The sequence below is a fragment of the Zeus faber genome, assembly GCF_960531495.2.
Source record: "Zeus faber genome assembly, chromosome: 14".
NCBI classification, from domain to species: domain Eukaryota; kingdom Metazoa; phylum Chordata; class Actinopteri; order Zeiformes; family Zeidae; genus Zeus; species Zeus faber.
In genome coordinates, this window is record NC_137200.1 from 12,174,053 (window position 1) to 12,197,912 (window position 23,860).

The 23,860-nt window shown below is 40.2% G+C and overlaps 1 protein-coding gene across 2 annotated transcripts; it reads right to left on the bottom strand.

The window, feature by feature from the left end:
* Nucleotides 1-5,342: 5,342 nt before the first annotated feature.
* Nucleotides 5,343-22,902, bottom strand: mpzl1l (myelin protein zero-like 1 like). 2 transcript variants are annotated; one of them, XM_080014420.1, is made up of 6 exons: nucleotides 22,771-22,902; nucleotides 20,429-20,598; nucleotides 19,391-19,598; nucleotides 13,524-13,653; nucleotides 9,424-9,529; nucleotides 5,343-8,434 (listed from the first exon to the last, which is right to left on the bottom strand). In XM_080014420.1, exons 1-6 carry the CDS (start codon nucleotides 22,838-22,840, stop codon nucleotides 8,333-8,335), a joined length of 786 nt encoding a protein of 261 aa, XP_079870546.1. In that variant the 5' UTR covers nucleotides 22,841-22,902; the 3' UTR covers nucleotides 5,343-8,332. The 2 variants fall into 2 exon arrangements, with proteins under 2 accessions (XP_079870546.1, XP_079870545.1); XM_080014419.1 differs by having other exon boundaries at nucleotides 9,358-9,529.
* Between the last annotated feature and the right edge of the window lie 958 nt (nucleotides 22,903-23,860).

A 23,860-nucleotide genomic window follows, 5' to 3' on the forward strand; every position in this document is an offset into this window, starting at 1 on the left:
GGTGACCTATGACAAGGCTATTTAGGTTCCACCAGAAGTTCCACCGATAGGCGTACTTGTGACAGGGTTTTTCGTGGGATTTCTCCACCATCACAGGTACTGCACCCGAAGTGATGGCAGCAGGTGAAAAATAACAGGGAAAATACAAGTAGGACAGTTTGGAAGAAAACTCAGAGAGTAAGCAGTTTGTCAAATATAATAATAATAATAATAATAATAATAATAATAATAATAATAATAATAATGATATTATAATAATAATATTACCTTTATTTGTATTTTGTTTTTCATACACAACATGCAACACAAAGTGCTTTACAATAAAAGAAGGTCATCAAATAGCAACAAATCTGTATGTTTATACATTTAACCATTCTTTTTTTTTTGCTTTTTTTTCCAGCTATTTATTTGGCAATTTTATACTTACCTTTTTATTTCTATCTATTTTTTTTTCGGACTGGTAAGGTTTTTCAAATGCTATTCGCCTGTAGAAATGAACCAATAATAACCATGACAAATTCCTAGTACATGTAAATGCACCTGCTAATATAAAGTCATTGATGACAATGAAAAAATTCTGATTCTGACAAAAAAAAAAAGAAAACAAGCAAATTGTATTTGATAAAGAAGGTGAATGTTACCCAAATTTTGATATTTGGCTAGTCAATTTAGACCGTGAAGGATCAAGATTCAAGATCATTCCTCAGCGAATGATTTCTCTTGAACGATTGGTCTTGAATTTCTCCTTAGTCCTTCGTGTCCTTTGCGCTCAGACAGAGTACACAGATAGTCTATTATTACTCCATTTAACGCCACCCTTCAATTTCAAAGTTGGGATGGCATCCCCAAACTTTCTATGGGTATAATGTAAAGACAAAGTAGAATGGTGAAACCGAAAGGTGACTTCAGTAATTGAGCGGGAGGGAGGTCTGGAAACACGGGAGGACCAACAACACCTTCACCTCCAACAGCTTCATGAGCCAAACCGCCGTTTCCAACCACAACAAAAACCGAAACCCGTTTGTGGCGATGAGCACAACCGTTTGTCATATTCTCTCCGTGTGGAGTCAAGAAAACAGATATTTTGAAAAATGTACGCACGCACGCACGCACGCACGCACGCACGCACGCACACATACACACACACACACACACACACACACACACGCGGTAAAGTGGATGCTACTTGAATACTCTGCCATTTTCAGACTACTTTAATACTTTTCAGATGTAGAGTCCCCTATCGTTATACTCAAGACCTTATACTTTATACTTAAGATAACAATTTATCAACCCCTGTGGGCAAATAAATGCATGTGTTACAGCAGCAAGTCAAGAACGGAAAGAGAAGTAGGATGGAATAAAGATAAAAAACAAAAATATCATTGTACTGTATGTGCACATCTATCAACAAAGTTAACATGGAGCAGCCCCATGGCAACTAATTAAAAAGTAGGTACAGCTCTCCTCCTCTCTCCATCTCTTTCTCTCTCTATACATAGATGAATAAGACTATAATATATATATATGTGTATACATATCCTTGTTATTTATGTAAAAACTCCACTTGACGGTACCTTTAAGAATTTACATGAAAACCAAGGAATGTCAACGTTTAAGTGTCTCACTTGACAAATGTTCACTATACATAGATATTTATAGTGTTATTAGAGATTGTGTATGATGTGTATTGTACAGTGTATTTACCTCACCTTCAGTTGGAGTGCCTGATTTCTGACCTCACTGTTTCGTTGTTATTGCTGCTGTTGTGGTTGTCGTTGTCGTTGTTGTTGTTGTCGTTGTTTGTTTACATCCTCAGCTGCAGACCCCTTCCACCCCCCCCCTCCCCCACTCAAAATCAAGGGCTGGTGAGACACAAGGACGATGCAGAAAGAGTGGAATAAGAGCAGCTGCCCCCCTCTCCGTCCCGTCGTTCCCTCCACATTGCTCCCCAGATCTCACATCCTGTGAGAATATCCTGCATCATTCATGGTTTTCTCTCCGCCCCACAGACCCCCTACCACCACCACCATCTCCTCCTCCTCCTCCTCAAAAACATGGAGCCTTATATGGGATTTGGGAAGTCCAGGGAATGCTAGTGCCAGGATGTGACCCTTTCTCCATGTGTTCTCCACCCTCCACTCTCACAGTGCAACTCCTCTTTAAACACCCTAACCCTAAATATGTACTTTCTCTTAAATGCACCTTAAGTATACAAAGTAAAAGTACCTGGGTATGACAAGAGCGCATAAGACCGCAGAGCGTATAATATTACATGAATCGCTACTGTCCGAGATGACGCTCATGCAGATCCTGATTACAATTGACCAAAAAAAACCAAAAAAAAACAGCATAGGTGGAGTCGTAGTAGTTTACAAGATAACAAATCATTGACAGACAATCCTATAGGAGCACTGCCGTCACAAGTTCAAGATCTTCCCATCCATGTCCACAAAGGGATAAGTGGTTGGATGAGGATTTGATGGTTCGGCGCCAGGCGGCGGTGACACATAAGCGTTTAGAAGCATCCGGACACTATGGCTGAACTGAAAGGCGGCGTGATGGCTCAGGACGCTGCCGTCACAGGTTCAAGTCCTGATTTTTTTTCCATTCAAGTCCTGTTCCTTGAATCAAATGATTGGAGGAGACATCCTCTCTTTGTAAGACTCAGTGGCTCAAGGTGATCAGTCGTTGGCTGACAGCTTGAGGGGATCAATGCGAGGTGAGCGTTTGGAAGGGGGCAACACAAGCGCACGTTTAAGTGTGAGTGTGTAGAGGTGACATGATGGTGTAATCACAAATGCAGAGAAGTGTGTGAATGAACACCACTATCTTGAGCACAACAGTGTGCAGTTTGGGACAATGTACCATGACGATTGATACACTGGACTGATTTTGTCAGCAGTTTTTCTTAAAACCTTCAATAGCTTTCAATAAAAACAGCACCAGCTGCAGTGAAACATCTTTATTTCTACAACAGTTCTGAGGCGTAAATTGCCTTAATGTGCCATATGGAAAGACCAGATATATATATATATATATATATATATATATATATATATATATATAATTATTATTATTTTTTTTAAGTGTGCTTCTCTTTTGTTGTGGCTGTTCATGCATATGGACAGTCTTCTGCCCTCACCACATGTCTAGACTGCATGTTTCAGCTCTTTCCATAGATTGTTCGATAGGATTCAGATCAGGGCTCATAGAAGGCCACTTCAGAATAGGTCTGTGTTTTGTTCTTAATCATTCTTGGGTGCTTTTAGCTGTGTGTTTTAAGTCATTATCCCGTTGGACCTGCGACGGAGACAGAGCTCTCCAGAATGCATTGATAGTCTTGAGATTTCATTGTGCCCTGCACAGATTCAAGGCACCCCGTGCCAGACGCAGCGAAGCAGCCCCAAAACATAACCGCGCCTCCCCCATGTTTCACAGTAGGTATGGTGTTCTTTTCTTTGAAAGCTTCATTTTTTTGTCTGTGAACATAGAGCTGATGTGACTTGCCAAAAAGCTCCAGTTTTGACTCCTCTGTCCAAAGGACATTCTCCCAGAAGCATTGTGGCCTGTCAATATGCATTTTAGCAAATTCCACTCTGGCTTTTTAATGTTTTTCTTTCAAAAGTGGAGTCCTCCTGGGTCTTCTTCCATGGAGCCCACGGCCACTCAAAAAGCGACGGCTGGTGCGATCAGACGCTGATGTACCTTGACCTTGGAGTTCAGCTTGAACCGATTTGGAAGTTGTCCTTGGCTCTTTGTCTACCATTCGCACCATCCTTCTGTTCAGTCTGGGGTCGATTTTCCTCTTGTGGCCGCATCCAGGGAGGTTGGCTCGAGTCCCATGGACCTTAAACCTTTTTAAGATTTGCAACTGTAGTCACAGGAACATAAAGCTGCTTGGAGACGGTCTTATAGCCTTTACCTTTAAGATGGTTGTCTATCATTTTCTTTCCAATCTCCTCAGACAACTCTCTCCTTTGCTTCCATTTAAATAGGCTGAATGACTGATAAGATTGAAGACATGTGTGATACCAATTAAAGAAAACAGTTATGTGTGAAATATCACTACAATCCAATTATTTATTATTATTTTATCTTTTCTCAGGGGCACCAACAAATCTCTCCAGGCCATTTTCGAATATAATCGATCTCTTTAGCAATAATTTCTTTTCAGTTTCTTTGCTTTACTGTATGACATACCAAAAGCATGCAGGTATACATGAGAAAATGTATCTTAATTTCAGTACTTTTCAGGAGGAATGAAGCATTGTTTTAATGAGCTGTAAGGGTACCAACAAGTGTCCCCGGCTGCATTTGAGGCTAAATCTATATTCTGGTCGCCACTGCCCCCTAATGATGGACCTTCTACTTTGCATCCAATTCTTGATTCAGAGGTATCAGTCAAGTTATTAGAAAAAAATAAAAAATAAAGACTGGCTTTAAACTTTTTCTCATGCTTTTTTATTTTTAATACAAGTGCAATGCATCCCCTGATTTGTCAAGAAGTAACTATTTGGAAAAATAATAACTTTAATTTATAAGCACCTGTCAAGCAACCCAAGGACACTTAATCATATTATTGTACAAATGGAGCTCATATTAATTGATCTAAGAAGCTATTGCAATGGAATGTAGATATGGCTCCTATTTTGGCGATGAACTGACAGAGTAAAATACAAAGTCTGACTTGGAGGTGAAGTTGAGTCAGAGACTGTATATGCATGGAAAGTTGTGGACGACAAATTCGAATTTTGTTGTTCTTTTAATAAAAAGATTGGATTTACATCAAAGTCCACAGAGAAATAACAGGACGCAATCTGTGGTTAGTGGATATTGATGGATTAACTTCACCATCAACTATCTCATCTGTTACCAGGCCCAGATTTATTCACTATATTATTTTTTTATGGCTCAGGTCTTTTTTTTTTTGTCTTGTTTTAGCAGTCCAAAAAGAAAAACCTAAAACTAAACCTGAAGAACAAGAGTGGAATTATGGCAGTATATCTTTATCTAGTGCAAAAGACGATCACTGACGGTGAACCTAATATTAGCAAAATCTCAAATACAACAGAGGCCAACGATTGAAATTAAAAAAAAAAAAAAAAAAATCCAACACTTAGGACAAAAAAAGTTCTCATTGCATGTGCAATAAACCCTCAAGATTACCATTTGCCCAAAACACAAACCTTTTAAATATAATTGCATTCATATTTTTAAACATCATTTAATCTTTCGCCAAAGCAACAGAAGTTTGATTACTATGTAGGCCGAGCATTGGAAAATTATATATGTATTCTTGCTGTCTAAGTGGATATAATAATGACAAGTACACAAAAAAATTGGCCAGGAATAGGTTTTGTATAAAATATGAACAAAGGATACAGAAGCCATATATGTATAAAAAATACTTACAATAAAATAAAATAGATGAATTTTATCTTCTCTATTCTGAACAGAGGTTCAAGTTAGCAGATGAAATGTCAAAAGGCACTAAATGTACAACATTCCAGTTCTGAAGACAATAAACAGAAAAAGGGTTCATTCGGAGATGCAACACGGAGGGAAAAAATATAAATGACAGGGAATTTGGTAGTCTTTTAGATATAGTGCAGATTTTACAACATAATATACTAAACAACTATCAAGTCATACACAAACATTTACCATCCAAAATTACAAAAAGGAAAAAAAAAAAAAAAAATCACTATTTATAAAGACATCAGGAGTGTGGAATGAATGATGCATCCCATGTTCAACAATACGTGACACCAACTAGCCATGGCAATCTGAAAATCTTCCCTGGGCTCAAATTATTCCTTCTTTTTTATTTTTTTATTTTTATTTTTTATTTTTTTAAACACAGCATCTAACGAGTCACAGATAACACTGCACGAAGAACAGCATTTAATGTTTCAGAATTTAGGACAATTTTAAAATGTAATAAATTGATCAAATTGATTACAGCTTAGCAAACACATTTTGTTTTTGCTTTTTTTTTTTTTTTTTTTTTTTTTCTCTCTTCTTCTCGGTTTCAGTGACAGTGTCAAAAATAAAAACGAAATATCGTACAGTCATTTAAGATAAAATAGTACGGCAGGGCTATGTGCAAAAAAAACTGTTTTGTTCAAATATTAGGACCAAAAAAAAGGAAACACGGAAGCTATTTCTAATTGTCTAAGTTACAAATAAGATCTCCATGGCCACTGGACGTATGGGAATGATTTACAGTAAACAGCACTATATCTTACATTAGCCAGAATTATATACAAAATATCAAGCAGGAATTCACCGCATTTTCAGAATCACAACCTGAAGGTAATCGTTGCTTTTCACACCTGGATGCGACCACAGGTAGACCTTAAACACGAGATGATGACCGAGAACAAATCACAGATAAAAGTTGTAAAATGTTTTCTTAAATTGTTCCAAGAGACGGCACAGTGAACAGAGTGGAATGCATTTTCAGGCTTGAGAATCTCAAAAGCACCTAACTAATTTTTTTTTTTTTTCAAGGACAACGAGGTAAAGCAAATAAAATAAAAAAAATAACATTTAGGAAAAAAATAAAAAATAATAAAGTTGGCCCGTTACTTAAAAACAATCAACAAAATAAAATAAGACACTAGTTTAAGTCGTACATATTTGAAGATTTTTTTGTATACTTACAAGGTGAATAAATAAACTGCATGGCATGCAAACAGTATCATTTTCTGCATTTTCAAAGTATGTTTATAAAAAAAAAAAAAAAAAAAAAAAAAAAAAAGGTGGTCTCCGTTTTGAGAATAAAAAATGTAATTGTTGTGTATAAGTAACCCTAGATGAACATTTCTATTTAAAACATGCATGAGAAGTCTGAAAAAAAAAGTGATATTTTTATTTTATCCCGCACCTACTTTATTTATAGCGCTTGTCTTGAAATGTGATCGATAATTAAAATTGGCCGTAGCTGAATAAATTGGGAGGATCCTTTGGGATGAGGGTGTGGTGGGTAATAAGGCGTAGCGCAGTGTAGTGAACATTAAGACGAGGCAGATCTTTTCTTTAAGTACCACAACAACATGCTGGAATGCATCAGAGAGGCCAAGTGCCCACAGCAACACAACTCACAATTTGACACCATTTTTAACAGCTTCACTATAGTACGATTTTTTTTTTTGTTTTTGCAACGCTTTCACATGACTACATGCAAATATACCGAAGGCCATGAAAAGAACATTATGAGCAACATTATAACCGTGCCTGAAGGTCAATGTGTCAACTGCATAAACGCAATAGAAAATACGTGGATGCCGTATTTCAAAGTCTGGCTGTATTAAACTCTACTGCCATTATAAAGTCTATTGCTTATTGACTTTTTTTTTTTTTTTATATTCATTCTTTCTTGGCTGTTTTTTCCCCCCAAGATAGAACATCTACGAGTCCATTTTGTTACATGGAGCCCACTGTCTTCTCAATCATCTTTTTCTGGATTATGGTCAGTGCAGTAAACCGAGTGGATATTACTCCTCGATAACCTAACCTAGCCTATCCTACCCTACATTAGGATTAGGTAAGCTAGAACTAACTTGGCGTGGTTCTCTCAGGTAAGTTGCTTCGCTGACCCGCCCACCGGATTATGTTGCCTATACCTGGGAACATTATGTGCAGGGCTAAATTTGTCCGCGTTCCCCATTTCTCCAAACAAAACTAATCGCAACAGCGACTGTATTTTAGATTATTATTCTGTATCAACGTTTCCTAACTGAACGAAACCAAAAAAGCCCCGGGCGTCCCCTGCTGCGTCACGCATGGCAGCCTAAGCCCCACCACCGTGCGTTGCGTGTATACGCTCCGTGACTTGTTTTACTCCGCCCGACCCGCCAAATCGACAGCTTCCCTGTGTTCCGGCACCTCCTGATTCACAAATTAAGCAGTCGTCACGCAACTTTTTTGACTTTACGTCTCAACCAGGAGTAATATCCAGGGATTACTGCACTGTCACTCATGAAGGAATGAAACAAAACTTCCAATTTGATCGCCACATTTGAGATGTGTGTGTGTGGTTGGAGGTTCAAGATGGTATTTCCCCACACTTGTTTAAGATCTCAAACCACCTGAAATAACCGCGCCCACAACTCCACTCTGTGCATAAAAACGTGCCATATCAGAGGTGCCCTCTTGAAGAAAAAATTAAATAAAATCTGTAAAAATGAAACTCCACCCACTTTACCATTATTAAACATGTTTCTTGTTGCTCTGGGAATATAGATGAGGAGATTTAGATGTGGTTTTTTTTTTGTTTTTTTTCTTTTTGGTCCCGTTTGGGCTCCAGGTCGGGTTTTTTCGTGCTTCAGTTTTTCCGAATGTCAGCATAGACGACTGGCTCCATCTTGTGGAACGAGTTGGGGCTTTTAGTGCCCGAGTGATCCAGCTGGGCGTATATCACCGGGCCCTGCGGACAGAACGAAAGGAGAACATGAGATCGAAATTGAAATCGAAGCTGAACCTTCCAATGGTCTGTGCCGTTCTGCTTGCATGTCGGCTGATGGCCGCCCTCAAGCGACGTCTCCCGGGGAATACAGGAAATGGATTTTGAAATCAGGATCCTAAGTATCTTAAACTCCAAAGGCAGAGTGCATGGGCCTTGCCATTTAAAATGTAAATATATCTAAAAATGAAAAGTATCTTTTCTCCTCTATTGACAATCTGAAGGATTATTAAATTGTTCTCAGTTCATTATTAATCAATGTTATTAATGTACTATGAGCAATACAGTTACTTTACTTAGGGTACATGAGCGGGCACGAGATGGCAATAAATGCATTTTTTTTGTGATTTTTGTAAAGTAATGCCTGGATGGGTCCCTGAATAAGTACTTTGAAATGGCTATAAACGATGTTTCAGATGTCAGCCTATGCCATTATGGGCAGCGGAGCAAGATTATAGAACATTTCACTCATGCAACGAAATAAACAAGTCAAATAAACAATTGTTGTGTTTAAATGAATGTAATGATTACTAATTTACTTCAAAATACATTATGGTCAGTTGGCTTGGAGAAGTTCTGGAGCTAATGACAGCCTATGAATAGTTTTGACTTCCAAAATGCATGGCCAACTTAATTGCTATAAAGAAAAGAGAGATGCCTCTAATGCGGGTTGTATTGATGATAACCTTGATCCCCAGGTCTGACCTTCCAGAGCGGAAACACTTAATAACACAACTAGTTTTTCTTTGCTGCATTGTCATTACCAACCCCCCCCCTCCCGACCTCCTCTGAAAGCTGCTCAATTCATTTTTAAAGGCCACAGTGCACAACCCTAGTGGAAACAATCACCAAATATGGGGAAAAATAGTCACACAACCACTTCAGACCTTTGTCTCTGTGAATTCAACGACGGCAGCCTGTGGATTTGGCCCCTGGGTGACTCCGCCTCCTACCTGCACTGGGCCCGAGGGACTGCTACACATGGAGCCGGCCAGGCTGGACTCGACCTTCTTTCGTGGCTGTGGAGCACGAGAGCCCACGCTCTCTACGGGCGTACAGCTAGATTATTTTTTTTTTGGAGCAATTCAGCAGGAGCGTTGTGCAATTCGGACAAATCCGTTGGAGCACAGGAAAATGTCAAACAGACAGACACAAAGACACAAATGGGAGACAGAAAATACATGAATGAACAGGGGATGGACAAAAGGATGAACAGGCAGGGACACTGCCAAGGACAATTTAGAAGACACTTGAGCACATGAGCTTGGCGTTGGTGGGGTTAAAGGTCATCTCCAGTATTTCTTGTGTTTTGAGCCGTCTTATATTTTTATGTGGCACTCTCTGCTGCTCTCACTGTCATGTTTTTGACAAAACTGATTTCAGCTGCATAGGTTCAATATTTCAGTAACATTAATCATACATTATGAAATAAAGCTATTTCTTCACACTCGTTCTGTCTCTGAGCGAGTCAAATAGAAAAAGTAATTACATAGAAGAATCCTCAATCTAAAACTTTTAGGGCAGTGGCTACCTTCACTTTGGCTCTGCATTATTGACAATAGCTCAAGTCCCAGTCGCCCAGTGTTGGCGAGAATCTGCTTTGTTTATTTCTGGTTGCCATGGTGTTGGTAATAAGTGATGTTCAATTAAAAAAAAAAAACCCCACCATTTCCTGGTTGGAGAGAAAAAAAATGAATTGAAATGAGGTGACCTCTAAAGAAATGGAAGACTTTCCCTTTGTGAGGAATTGGTGAATTTCACACAATATCCATATTTAATCTCTCTAGAAATATCTCAAAAATTGTATATCTTTGGAAATTGTATGTCACATTTTCACACAGACTACAAATTTGCACATATCATTATTACTTTAACAGAAAGTAAATAAATACGACGGAATAGTCACTCAGCTCTACCCGGAAAGTGCTTGTACAACATAAGCTTGGATCTCATTGTTAAGTGTAAGTTAGGATCCGACCAAAATATCGGATTTCCGACATATATATCGGGCCAATATTGGCGTTTTATTAGATATCGGCCTATCAACGACATAAACCTAAATAACAAGCTTTTTACGATATATTAACATATTTTCGAAGGAGATATAGGATGAGACAATATCGTTTATCTCAATATAGTTTGATGATGTGTTAAAACACATAACCCGTTGCTTCTGTAAAGCCGTGCCAGCGTCTCTCTCCCTCTTCTCACAACCCCGCCCGCATGCAGAGGCAGAGTGGGGGCAGAAGGACAGAGGGAGTCTGCTTATGCGACTTTGGGCTTAATTTTTTGTGGAGTCGCGCGAGGAAATAAATAAATAAATAGATAGATAAATAAATAGATAGATAAATAACGGGTATGGGTTTTTTGGGCTTGATTTAAAAAATATGGCTGCTTGTTACCAAAATCTGACAAGCGACTTCATATTTTGCAAATGCAATTTAATTTTCTTTGCGCATTCTATTTATGAAAACAAAATTAAAAAAAACAAAGCTCTTCATTTGAAGGCAGTAATGTGTCCTGGAATTAGCATATTGGTCAACCCCTAGTGTAGAAATTGAAAGAGATTTCAATTTTATTTCAAATTCCTGTATGTCAACCTCATATGCTCTCATTTTGAAATTGTCAGATTTTCTATTTTCCATCAGTAGCTCTTGTTACATGTTGGAGACCACTGCTCTACATTTTTAAATAAAACTTCAAAGAGTGAGTCATTTTAGTTACTCCGTCCCACTCGGATACGCAACCCACACCTAAGGGTACATCTCTACTAAACTTGTACCAAATGCACATGCGCTTGCAGACGTATGTTTGTGTCCGTATGTGTGTGATGTGCAGGATTGAAGTGTTACAGTTTTTGATAAAAGTAAGATGGAAAGGCAGTTAGTGGTCAGTTTGAAGATGATTAATTATGTGGTGAAGCAGCTGGTGACATGGAAAGTGACAAAAGTGGAGAAAAGCAAGATCAGAGGTGATTGCGTCAACGTGGGAAGGGGGGAGGGGTGACTGGCTCCATTACAAAACCGCAAAACCGCTCCCATTCTGTTTGATACGGTAATTCACAAGCTGCCATGCAATCTAAATTGCTCCTGGTAGATTTGAAGTTACGTAACACAGGCAACAGCAATGGGAAAAACATTGATCCACTCACTGAATAAAGCACTTTGGATTTTATTCTTTTTTTTGAAGAAGAAGAATTCCACTTCCTGAAAAAATCAAGCAAATCTCTGGCCGTTTTTTACCCACAGAGTCTGGTTACATCACTTCACAGAACAGAACTGCCACTGCTTCTCTGCCAACGGTGAGCTAAAAAGAAGATATTAGGCTTGGGCGATCGTGCAAAATTCCAATCTCCGATCACTAGTGGGCGGCGATAGATGATTTTAAGACCCATAGCAACGGAAAGCAACAGGGGACAGTGGGGAATCAGGTTTTTTTTTGGAACAGTACAGTCCCTTAAATCAATTGTGTTTAAAACATTTGTTTCATACATGTAGGAAACAAACAAAAATAAAATAAAAACACAGGTACTGTGCACGCACGGTGAACTGCTGCCTGGAGGAGAAATAAAAAAAAAATTCCGCTCCAATTCTCTGAGTTAGGTTTACGTTTTTCATTTTCCATTTTCCATACAAGTAAGAAACAAAGAAAATAAAATAAATTCAAATCTTTATCGATGAGATTACTTTATATATTGCTATATTATAATCACAAGATTTGCATATAGAACAGCAGGCACGTGCAGGGGGTGCTGGAGAGAGCCTGAGCTCCTGCCCTTGATGCCCACTGGAGGCCTTTTTATGAAGCGCATTTTTGTTTTGTTTTTTGAGCGTGAATGGGCAACGAGGTAGTGGACTGTCTGGGCAAGATATTCCCATATTCCCACATTCCCCATATTCATGGCGGCCCGTTTGCTCAAAGCGGCAAAATGCCTAGAACCGGAGCTGGGAGTCCAAGTGCAGCTCCTGTAAAGATTGTGGGAATAAGAGAGGAAGTTTGTCACCCGCCAAACAAGCAAACTTCCCCAAAGCAGTGACAATCAACCGCAAGCATGGCATTCAGCAGACGATAAAGGGAACCCCAGACACTAGTTGCCGGAGTACATTTCTACCAAGAGAAATAAATGATACTGTGGCTAAGACGGCAACAGCTAACTCTGCAATATGACAACCGAGTCTTCATCTACTCTGACTACTTAGCCGACGTGAAGGATCAGCGGAGCAGGTTCCGTGAGGTGACCAAGTCCCAGAGAGACGGACGTCAAATACAGCCTACACATCCCACCAACGCTTCCCGTTAAGCGCAACAGCCAGACCAAGGCCTTTACCTTCCCCAAGGAAGCTGCAAAGGTTGCCGATGGATTGAAATGCACGGGATAGCCCTGTAAGGATGCCTTTTTTCGAGAGACGATAACCTTTACTATGATTCTAACTTTACTGAACCTCAGAAGTGGCCGTTGTTGTTGGCTTTGTTTTTTTGTTTTGGCATAGCGAGGAGACTCTTTTACTACTATAGTTCTAGCTTTCATAGCAAGGAAATACTGATCATTCATTTTGGGAAGAGTCAAGGAGGGGAGAGAGGTGGAGGGGGACCAGGGAACTATTGTTCAATGCTTGGAAACGTTTTTCAATCTACCAGACAAAAATCGTGCATGTCTGAATGAACCGTCAAAGCAGGTAAATCGAAGAGGGCGGTGAGAGTGCGTTAGTGTCGTGAATCCCAGGTTAAAGACCGCTTGAAAAGAGTTTATTTTCAGTTGAGAAAATTAATCAAAATAAGTACGAATTAGTAACAAAGACTCATAGAGTGTGACCAGCCAAAATTCAGTGGTGTTGATTAATAGAACTCTTGAACAAAGCTGCCATGCAGGAGGAGTTAGCAGAGTGTTTCAGTCAATGTAGACAAGTGACTCCGTGATGAAGGGCCAGAAAGACAGGAATTGTGAAGTCGTTTGTTTTTCATATTAATGTGGTAAAACAGTCTTTGTACGTAACAAAACATTTTGCTCTTACCGAGCAGCTCGACCGGGCGCTCAACACCACGATTCACTTACCCTTCGTACTCGTGCCGCGAGTGATGCCTCCTTATGATTAGGTAGGTCACCACGGCGATGAGGATCAGGCCAATCACAGCCCCGCACACCGCCATCACGATGACGGCAGTGCTGTCTTGAGGAAGAGATTCTGGACAAAAATAAATAAACAGTTAATTAATGAACCAACTAAATAGTTAATAAATAACTTAATTTACCTAGAGAATCATAACAACTATCCCTGATTGACTTTTTAGAAAAATAAAAAATAAATAAAGCCACATGCCAAAGAGAGATTAAAGCCCTGCTGTTTTGTTTTTTTTAAGTAAATTACGACCATCCGGCATTAATATATCACTGGTATGAAAACAGGAAACTCAGAAATAAAATCAGTTAACAAGGAAATTACATTCTGCTATACTCAAAGAACCCAATAACATCCCTCCCAGAAGTCTTGAAGGGGACTTATTGGGGGTGTCATGATTCCGATTTGAAATCGAATATCGATCTAAATGAGCATTTCATTTCGAACTTTAAATCACAAGCAGGTTTGCCATTCTCCACATATTTTAATGGGTAATATTGTCCATACATCCATGACATATTGGGGCAGTCAAGATCTGTCGACTGCGGCTCGTCTGGCTCCAAACCGACTTTCATGAAGTTTGGTTCGGAGTTGGGAGAGCTGCGGACACTGTACCTGCCCTCCTGGCACTAGGGCTGCAGGAACAAAATTCTAATAGAATTTGAATATTTAAAAAAAAAAATGTATAAAGTTCAATATAAGCTCATCCAGTTTGTTTGCACAGTGAATGCACATTAGAGAGAAATATTCCTGGTAATGGTTTGCGAAGTTTGCATCAGCAGAGAGACACGAATGCAGCATTTCACTCTGTGTACAAGGGAGAGTGCGCCTTTGACCAGAATGTCCAGTAATTCCACAGATGTGGCAATGAAAGTGGAAAATAAATCTGACCATCACCAAGGGAATGTCCTCTAGTGCAGAGGTTGCCAACCACTGGCAAGGAGCATTTGGCGTGAGAATGCAGGCGGATTTTTTCAGGAGCGATTTGAGATCTGCTCCACACCAGAGCAGACGCAGGAAATGGAGTAAATTAAATCCATCTAGAGTTTTTATTTGCTTTATTTGGAGAAAAGATCGCTTTGATCAGAACTGCAGGTAGTAAGTTGCCTTTTAATACCAGGGCTCACCTGGACTCGATAGTCTAGCAATGGCATAGCCGTCAGCGCTGAAAAAAAAAAAAGTTTAAATCAAAAATCGATCGAGACCTTAAAATTGAAAGAAATTGAAATCTAATCGTGGATTTGGAGAATCCACCCCTAGGACTTATAATGAAAAACTCACTTTTTTAGTGCTTGCGCACATACATTTTGGTCTCTAACACACAAACTGTGAAATAAGACAACTCAGCCAGGACTTTGTGAGCTGTATTTCAGAAAACATGTGGTGAAACAACCAGTTCAGATTTCAAGCCCCTTCTGACGTCAAATGGGTCTTCAGTAGAATTAGAACCGCCCTCCATCTGAGTAACTCCACCCACAACTAGCGAATAACAAGCGCCGCTGGGAACTGAAAGAGGAATTAATACTAACTGTACATGAAGAAACTGCAGACAATGGAAATGTAATTATTTTAAAAATAACTATGTTGTGTGTTTCTTTGAAAAAAGTAAAAAAATACTAAAAAGTATAGATAAACTGGAGGGTGGCACCGCGTGATCAATCAAACAAAACCAATAAAAATAGTGTTTTTATTGTAGATGTATTTATATTACTTCCCGACATTTCTTGAATGAAACAAACAAAAAAAAAAAAGCCTGGGGCGGTGTCCCGTGTAGTGCAACTGGCAGTGCAGCAGTGGCCTTGCCTTACAAAATTCTGAACAAACTTTCAAATTAGCTGTGTATTGCAAGCAGCAATACACAGGGTCCAATTAAGTCAGGGTTTAGATAACTTCTCTGAAATGCAGCAAGATTTTCAGAGTTTACCTTGAACGCTGCATCGGCTCCCTTGGTCTGTCGTCTCCTGGTTGATCGCCTCGTGGAGCGATCACCATGTGGTCTACACAGTACAACCCTCCGAATGCGAATGAACACAGAGACTGAAACTGGACTTACATAACATTGGTTCATGCACTTACAAGGCGCCTCCCTTCATAAACTAATCAAGGTACGCCAACATTCTTATACTTCCAGTTAATATCCAAGGTTTTTCATTAATTCCTGCTACATATGTAGATCAATATGGTTAATTTTGCGCCACAAGATGTCTGAAACACCCTGGTTCTAACAAAACCATGTCCGTTGGTTAGGTAATTGTTGTTTTCCAGCTACTTTTAGCTAGAAAAACGGCAAGATGATTAAAAATAAAAAATCCCGGCAAATCTTCTAGGTTTGTTAAATGCGGCATGAGTTACAGTTTTCAGAGTGTCCTTGAAACGCAGCATCGGCTGAAGTTGTCTGTCTTCGTATTGCTAGTGGCTGCATGCAATGAGTTCTGAGAAAGGAAGCTTAGACCTATAAAACTTCTGATGATCTCAAAAAGCGGCCGGCTCCTGAAACAAATCAAATTGTCTCAACGTTCTTCTACTTCCGGTAAAGGCAGTTTTTCCACAAATTTCTGCTCCAAATAATATTGATCAATATTGATCAAACTCGAACGTCAAGGCGGCTGAAACATCCCGGTTCTAACGAGACGTCAACCATGTCTGCGTACTGCGATTGTAGTGTTTCAGATACATTTAGTCCAGAAAACGCAAGAGAAGATTAAAAATAAAAAATCCCAGCAATAACAATAGTGATCCAGCCCTGCAGGCTCACGATCCAATAAGGATTCTTTTTCATGTTGGTTTTGCTTTTGGTTGGAGTATTTTTCAAGTTACAGAACAGTACAACAGAACTTATTTCCCTATTTAAAAAAAATATATATAGCCCTACAAGGTAAAAAAACCAAAAAGGAAAAAAACTGCTGTTTGCTATTATGGGTTTATTGGTGTGTCTCAAAGAAATGGCTTAATTTGATGGATCCTTCGTCACTATCAAAATCTGTAAATACATTTTGTGTAATGATATTTCCCATTTAAGTTACTAGTAAATCACCTGTTTGCCTATTTTGGATACATTTTTAATCTGATTAAAAGAAAAAGACAAAAGAAAAAAAAAAAATTAAATTGTTTTCCGTTAATGTTATTACCAATAGTCATTTATTACCAAAGTGAGACATTTCTGAATCTATTTAACAAATACGTTATAGGATCATCCTATTATTTTGTCTTGTGTTAATTTACAAAAAAATAAAAATAAATAAAAATCTCTCAGGCAGGATTCGGCTCCCATCGTCAAAGCCGCCAGAGCCGACTCATATTCCACCGGCATTTTGATCTTCACAATCAAATTTTGTCATATCGCACACCCCTAGCATTGGAGCAGTCGAGATCCGCTGGTGGGCGGTGCAGTGTGCGTTGAGGGATTTGGCGCAGCGGACCCCTCTATGGAGCCGACCGCAGTTTGCTGGACTCCGAACTGACTTCCATGAAATTTGGTTCGGAGTTGGACGAACCGCATTCGACTTTGCAGAGGCCGGCACCCCCTGGCGCCCACTGCATTTGTTAACCGGTAGATCTTGACATCCCGAATATGGTGACTATGTCGGACAATTTTACCCACTCAAATATGGGGAGAATTGCTTACCAGATTGTGATTTCAAAGTTTGAAATCGAACGCTCATTTTGATCGATTTCGAATAAGAATCGTGACAATTGTGACGTGGCACTGACCATTGTGGCTGCCTGCACAGGCGCTCCAGTTGATTATGCAAATTTTTAGTATTTTTTTTATTTTTATTTTTTATCTATTTTATATCACTATGCCCGCCAAAAACTCATCGGCAGTGATCTCCTACGGCCGCGATACACTCGTGAATATAAAAAGTTCCCTGAAAGATCAACTTTGGGACTTGTTATCTGCGGATCCAGAGTATCCCCCGGAGATTTTACGCACCAATGCTTTCAACAACAACAACAACAACAACAATGTAGCTGCTGTTCCACGGCACCGTGGTAAACGTGTCAGCATTCGGGTCAGAATGAGGATGCAAACCTGACTGTCCACCTCAAGCATCATTCTTAATAATTTCCAGTCCAACAATTCCAACAAGATGGACGACCTTCGAGTGAGGATTACATTACATACGATAAACTGTTGTGTCCTCTGCCTGACAAAGACATGGCTGAACCCACTGGTGCCAAATGAAGCCATTCTTCCAGCCAAGTCCTTCTCCGTGTTCCGCGCCGACAGGTCGGAGGAGACGGGGAAATCCAAGGGCGGAGGCGTCTGCCTCATGATAAACCCGCCGCTAGTGTAATTCTACATCAAGACTCTCTCACGCTCCTGCTCGTCGAACCTGAAACAGCTGACCATCTCATGCCGTCCATTCTACCTCCCCCGGGAATTCAGCATGGTCATCATCACAGCCGTTTATATTTCAGGCGGGCGGTGCAAAGGGTGGTGCGTTCACTGGACCACTGGAACCACTTCCCCTCTCTGCAGGAATTATACACCAGGAGGTGTAGTAGCAGAGCCTGCAGGATCATGAAGGACCCTCACCACCCCACTAACGGACTGTTCCAGCTGCTGTAGTTGGGCAAGCGCCTCCCCAGTCACGCAACGAGGACAGAGAGACAGTGACGGAGTTTCTTCCAAGCCATAAGGACTTTCAATGCTGAACTCACCAGGGGCCCTCACTGAGACACTCACATAGGCCCCACTGCCTTACTGTACTGTATGTAGCATACTGTACCTCAAGTTACTGTATCACTGTTCTGTGTTACTGCATACTGCCCTGTATTGCTGTTTTGTTCAGTGTTACTGTATTGCTGTGTCGTACTGTTATATACTGTACGGTAAATCTCCATACACACTTTAAAAATAGCCTATCCCATACACATAACTCTATTCCTTTCATTTCTATTTTGTACCCCCACTCTGTATTACCTTTGTGGGTCTTATTTTATTTTGATTTTACTTTGTTTTATATGATTCTATTCACTAACTGCATTACGTTTTAGGAATCAGTTAGTTTCAGTTAGTTTGTTGGTATGAATTAGGTTAGCTATTATGTTTGGTTTAGTAACTATTGTTCATAGTCTCCGGGTGCGTTGCAAAGACATTTCACGGCACATAGGTATGAACATATGTATATATGTGACAAATAAACCTCTTGAATCTCTATTAGGTTCTGTACCTCCCAATCAGCAGTGTGACATCACAGTGCTTTGACACTCCAATCTGCATAGTGACATGGTAACGCTGTGTCATCACAAATCTGCAGCAACATTGAGACATCCAAATTGACCAGTCGGACTAACACTACTGTACATTTGGGGAAGGCAGCATTGTGGCATCTCCTTCCATCCGCCTCGTTATTGCCCTTGAGGAAGCAGAATCTACGTTTATTTGTTTATCCACACATTGTAAGAGTTACGACAGCTTATTAACAAGTTGTTTTCATTTGCATAGAGATTGATTAGTTTCATACCACGATCATTAAAAACACCAAGTCAGATCCGGTCTTGGGTACTTTTAAGGAGAGTGTTTAGCTCGCTGCATAGCTACCCACACATACACGTAGTGAGGGCAGAAGATACTCAAATCCATAGAACACCTTACCCGCTGGAACAATCAACACATCTCACTAATTGGCAGGATAGCAGCAGTAAAAATGAACTACTACTACAATAAACAACATTTTCACAGTGACGTCAGTCCAACTGAGATCAAACCGATTCAATACTCTGAAAACAGTGGCCCCAGGCGGAAGGCAGGGCATCTGGTAGCTGGTAACACTGGATGACAAGCTGAGCGGCTCACCTTTCAGGACCACCCGGAGCACGGTGCGGGCTGGCCTGCCCGCTATGTCGGGGGGATTCTTCACATCACAGAAGTAGGTGCCATTGTCGCTAAACTGAGCCTGCGACAGCTGGATGGAGGCGTCCTTCTTGTTGAGGTCGCCGATAAACTGCACTCTGTCTTTGTACTCGTCTACTGGGAATGCTGTCCCAAGGCTGAAGTACAAAATCTAAAGAGGGGAGGGTGGGGTGATACAGACAACTAAATTAAATAACAATAATGTGGCAGTGATGGATAAATACATATGGTCCCTCTGCAGCCACTGTGTCTAAATTACATTTGTTACAATGACTATTTCACTGAAGCTACTGGACCGACTCTAGACTGGAATAGTAAAATTCTTTAGAAACCATGCCAAGACCATAGCAGTGAAATAAAATAATCAGAAAATCACAGAGGCAAACCTGGAATAGCAGCAACCCTGCGCCACCCAACTTTCATCCAGAGCAGAGGCTTGACCCAGAAAGAATTAACTTTCGCATGAAACCGCCTCAAACACTTTAGAATTATGTTGGTGTCGCTCTGTGTTGCTTGGATTACAATTGTTTTTCCATGACAACACTGCTCATTTTCCGTGAGCAAGCAGCCATAACAAAAGGAAATTCAGACACAGCCATGGTTTGGAAAGAAGGAAACAGCTGAAATGTGTTGGGGGAAGAGGTATTGTAGGCTGGGTGACATATCTTCATGACATTGTGATATGAGACTATATATCATATGGGATTTTGGTTATCATAATGGTCATAATCTGAAGATCATATACTGTTCTGATCACTGCACCTCCTTGGATATAATATCCACATTTCTACTGATTCATTCTGAAATATTTCTTGATAATAAATATAAATCTTATGAATGCATCAATATCCCCCAAAATATCAAATCAATTCATCAATATTGTCAAAAAATAGTGATATTTGATTTTGTCAATTGGGCCCAGCCCAACAGTAATGCACGCCATCTGACAAAAGAAAATTGGAGTTGAGAGAGAGAACTTACAGAAGACGGGGCATCGTCGGACCCGGTCCGGCGGAAGCTCCACGCCACCGTGGCGGCACTGCTCATCACCTCTTTAGACCTGAAGGAGCACTTCAGGATCCCTGTGGTACCATTCTCCACGATGACTTCGGCCGGGGCGCGGACATCAATCGCTGCCACTGGCCATGCACCTGTGGATGTGGATGCAAGCAGTGAGTGGAAAGCAGGGGCGAGGGGAGTTCCTGGTTAGAGACACTGATGTTCAGCCCCTTGGCTAAAAACAAAAAAACAGACGCCTCACTTGTTAAGTGAAATGTAGGCCTGAATTTCATTGTGTGTATCACAATACCCATTTTAATCCAGCTATAGTATTTAGGAAATGAAACATTCATGTAGTTTTGGTTGAATACCAATTTGGTTAATAATTGCCAATGTGAAATTATCCAGATGATCTGCAATCACTGCGCAGATTATGGCCAGTAATTTGTCATAGTAAAAATGGAGGCTTTTGCACCATCAGTTTTCTTGTCTGTGCGACATTTTGCCCTGAAGGAAGTTGAACCGCATGCGATTCCAAAAAATGCTCACTGTACCCTCCATTCTACTATTTGTTTAGGCGTCACCTCAGTCCTCTGCTCAATTATGAAAATCGTAAAAACGGTTAGATGGAATACTTTTAGTATGCAGGCACACAAACACACGTACACACACAGGTACGTACACACGTGCGTACACACGTTCCATCGACTGTCCATGGGAGCCCAGAAACTGGCTTCCCCACTCCGTTTACTTATCTCGCATTGAGACAAGCACAAACTTGTATTCATAGAGATTTTCAGCTGAGGTAACATTCAACTCAAAAAATACCAACCCACCCTTCCATTGTGTTGTTGTACAATTCCAGTGCTCATTTAATTACAACAGCCAGCATACAACATGCACAATGTATTTACAACTTACTGCACTTGATAGGTCTAAACTAGCACTAACGTCAACAGCAAAAATTGTTTTCATCCAGTGCCAGGGGACTGTGGTTGTAATATATAGTGGCATGTGTTACGACAACCAGCTTTTTCGCTCAGAAATACTGCGTCCGAATACCTTGGAATGCTCCGCCATCGGCTTTTGCAAAGTTACCAAAGATTGAGGGAAGCAGCTACAGAATGAACAGCTTTACCCAACCCTCCCCACCCCAACCAAACCCAACCAGACCCCAAAACAGGAAACTGTTGAAACGGTACTTCTCATCTCCATTAAAAATGATCTGACTGTGTTGCCAGGAAGCTTTGCGTCAACATTTTGGTGGTTCTGAAATCGCTTTCATCCTTGATGATTGGATGTTGTTGAAAAGACTATTGGGGCACGCACATGGTGGTACACAAACAGAACACCTCCAGCTGCAGCTTTCTTCTGGGTTACAGTTAATCCTGGTTTATCGCAGATGCCATGTTGATCTAAACAAGCCACTAAATGCTGTCCTTTTTTTTTTTTACATTGATTTGATATTGAATAGGATTATGGTGCCGTCGTGGCTAAGTCCATACTAAGCTCCAGTCCTGCCAAACAGATATTAAACAGGCCAAACATGACAGATCCGCCCTGTGGTGGCAGATTCTACTTGTTTTGCCATTGTTCGTTAAAAGCCATTTGTTATAAAGACTGTACAGCTCCTCCCCTGGCAGGTTTGAGCTGGGTGACTTCAGTCAGACAGGTCGATGTTAAAACGCTCATCTTTTGCAATCCTGTTTATATTACATCCGTTTTGTTTGTAGACACAGTACATGTGCAGATTTAATTTTATATACGCATGCAAACTAACACACACACACACACACACACACACACACACACACACACTTTGGACAGTTTCAGTTGTTGACACAGAATACCAATGTTATTTTTATTGCATATTGCCCTTTTTTCTATCGTGAAGCTCATTTTCAAGATAAAGCCAAAAGCCAATTTGACTATTTTTGGCTAAGTTTTAAATGTAATACATTTTACCATTTGTTTTTTTTCTATAATCACTTCGTAACAACGACATTTTCCTTCGGGGACAAATCTTATCTATCTAACTGCCAGTCAAGTAACGTTATCATCACACAAGTCAGTGCTGTCAGGCCAAAACCAGAGTACGTGACACAGCTGTTACGCTTCTGGTGCGGTGGATCAGTTCGGTATCGTTTTTAATCAGCTAAATTAAAAGTTTCCCAGCCCCAGATCTCCAGCCCATTCGGAGAATAACTGGTACCCGCGGTAGCTCCGGTACGGCGGACAAGCTAGCGTTAGCACCGAAGCTAACTGCAAAGCAAACAGCCGCAACACCGGAGACGTTGCCCCGAAATATCACCCGCGGCACTTACCCAACACCAAGCACAGCGCCAGTCCGCTCAGAAGGCCATTGCTAATGGCAATTAACCATTTTGGCTCCATAATTTTGTAAACACGAACGGCTCCCCCACCCTCTTTCTTTCCTTTTTTTTTCCCCTCTTCCGTCCTCCCCTAGATAAGCGAACCAGGTGCTTCCTTCTACGTTTACTTTACGTCAGGAGGTTTTGACGGATCCGGGCTTCGCTGCTGCCCCCTTCTGGACCACGGTTCAACACCTGTGCCGCGGGACGAGAACCAGGGTTTTCCAAACCTCCTTCACCCACGTCCCGCCACGATGCTGTTGAGCACCAAACAAACGAATAACGCACGTACAAGTGGGGGAATTAGATACAAATATTTACAGCGGAATTAGCCCAAATACATGAAGCCCTGTCCCATTCATTGTGCCATTTATTCAAGATTCAAGATTCAAGATTCAAGATTTGTATTTGTCACATACATATACATACTTCCATACATATATGCAGTGAAATGTAATAAATGTAATAATGTATTATGATTCAATGTCAGACAGTATTCGTATTTATTACTTGTATTATTATGTATTTTTAGTCAATGTTATTTCTTTGGTTGTATCTGTGGTTTATCATTAGATTTATTGGATATTGGCATTTTCTTTTGTTGTGTACAGTCATCTATTTTCCAATGTTTCCATATCTTTCCATTTCCTTTTTTCCCAAATTTCTATTATATTGTTTCATTTCTGATATTATTGTTTCGCCAAATGTGTTGATGTGAGCTGCTCGGACACTGTCTATTTATCTATCGATCTATCTATCTATCTGTCTGTCTATCTGTCTATCTATCTATCTATCTATCTATCTATCTATCTATCTATCTATCTATCTATCTATCTGTCTATCTATCTATCTGTCTGTCTATCTGTCTATCTATCTATCTATCTATCTATCTGTCTATCTGTCTATCTATCTATCTATCTATCTATATATCTATCTATCTATCTGTCTATCCATCTATCTATCTATCTGTCTATCTATCTATCTATCTATCTATCTATCTATCTATCTATCTGTCTGTCTGTCTATCTATCTATCTATCTAT

Bases quoted from the DNA above. Each gene is read 5' to 3' on its own strand.
- mpzl1l (XM_080014419.1), bottom strand. From the start codon at position 22,840: ATGGAGCCAAAATGGTTAATTGCCATTAGCAATGGCCTTCTGAGCGGA. The intron at 19,599-20,428 runs GTAAGTTCTCTC...TCCCCTCTTTAG, and splicing joins CCGACGATGCCCCGTCTTCT to ATTTTGTACTTCAGCCTTGG. The intron at 8,435-9,357 runs GTCTGAAGTGGT...TTCTGTCCGCAG, and splicing joins TTGAATTCACAGAGACAAAG to GGCCCGGTGATATACGCCCA.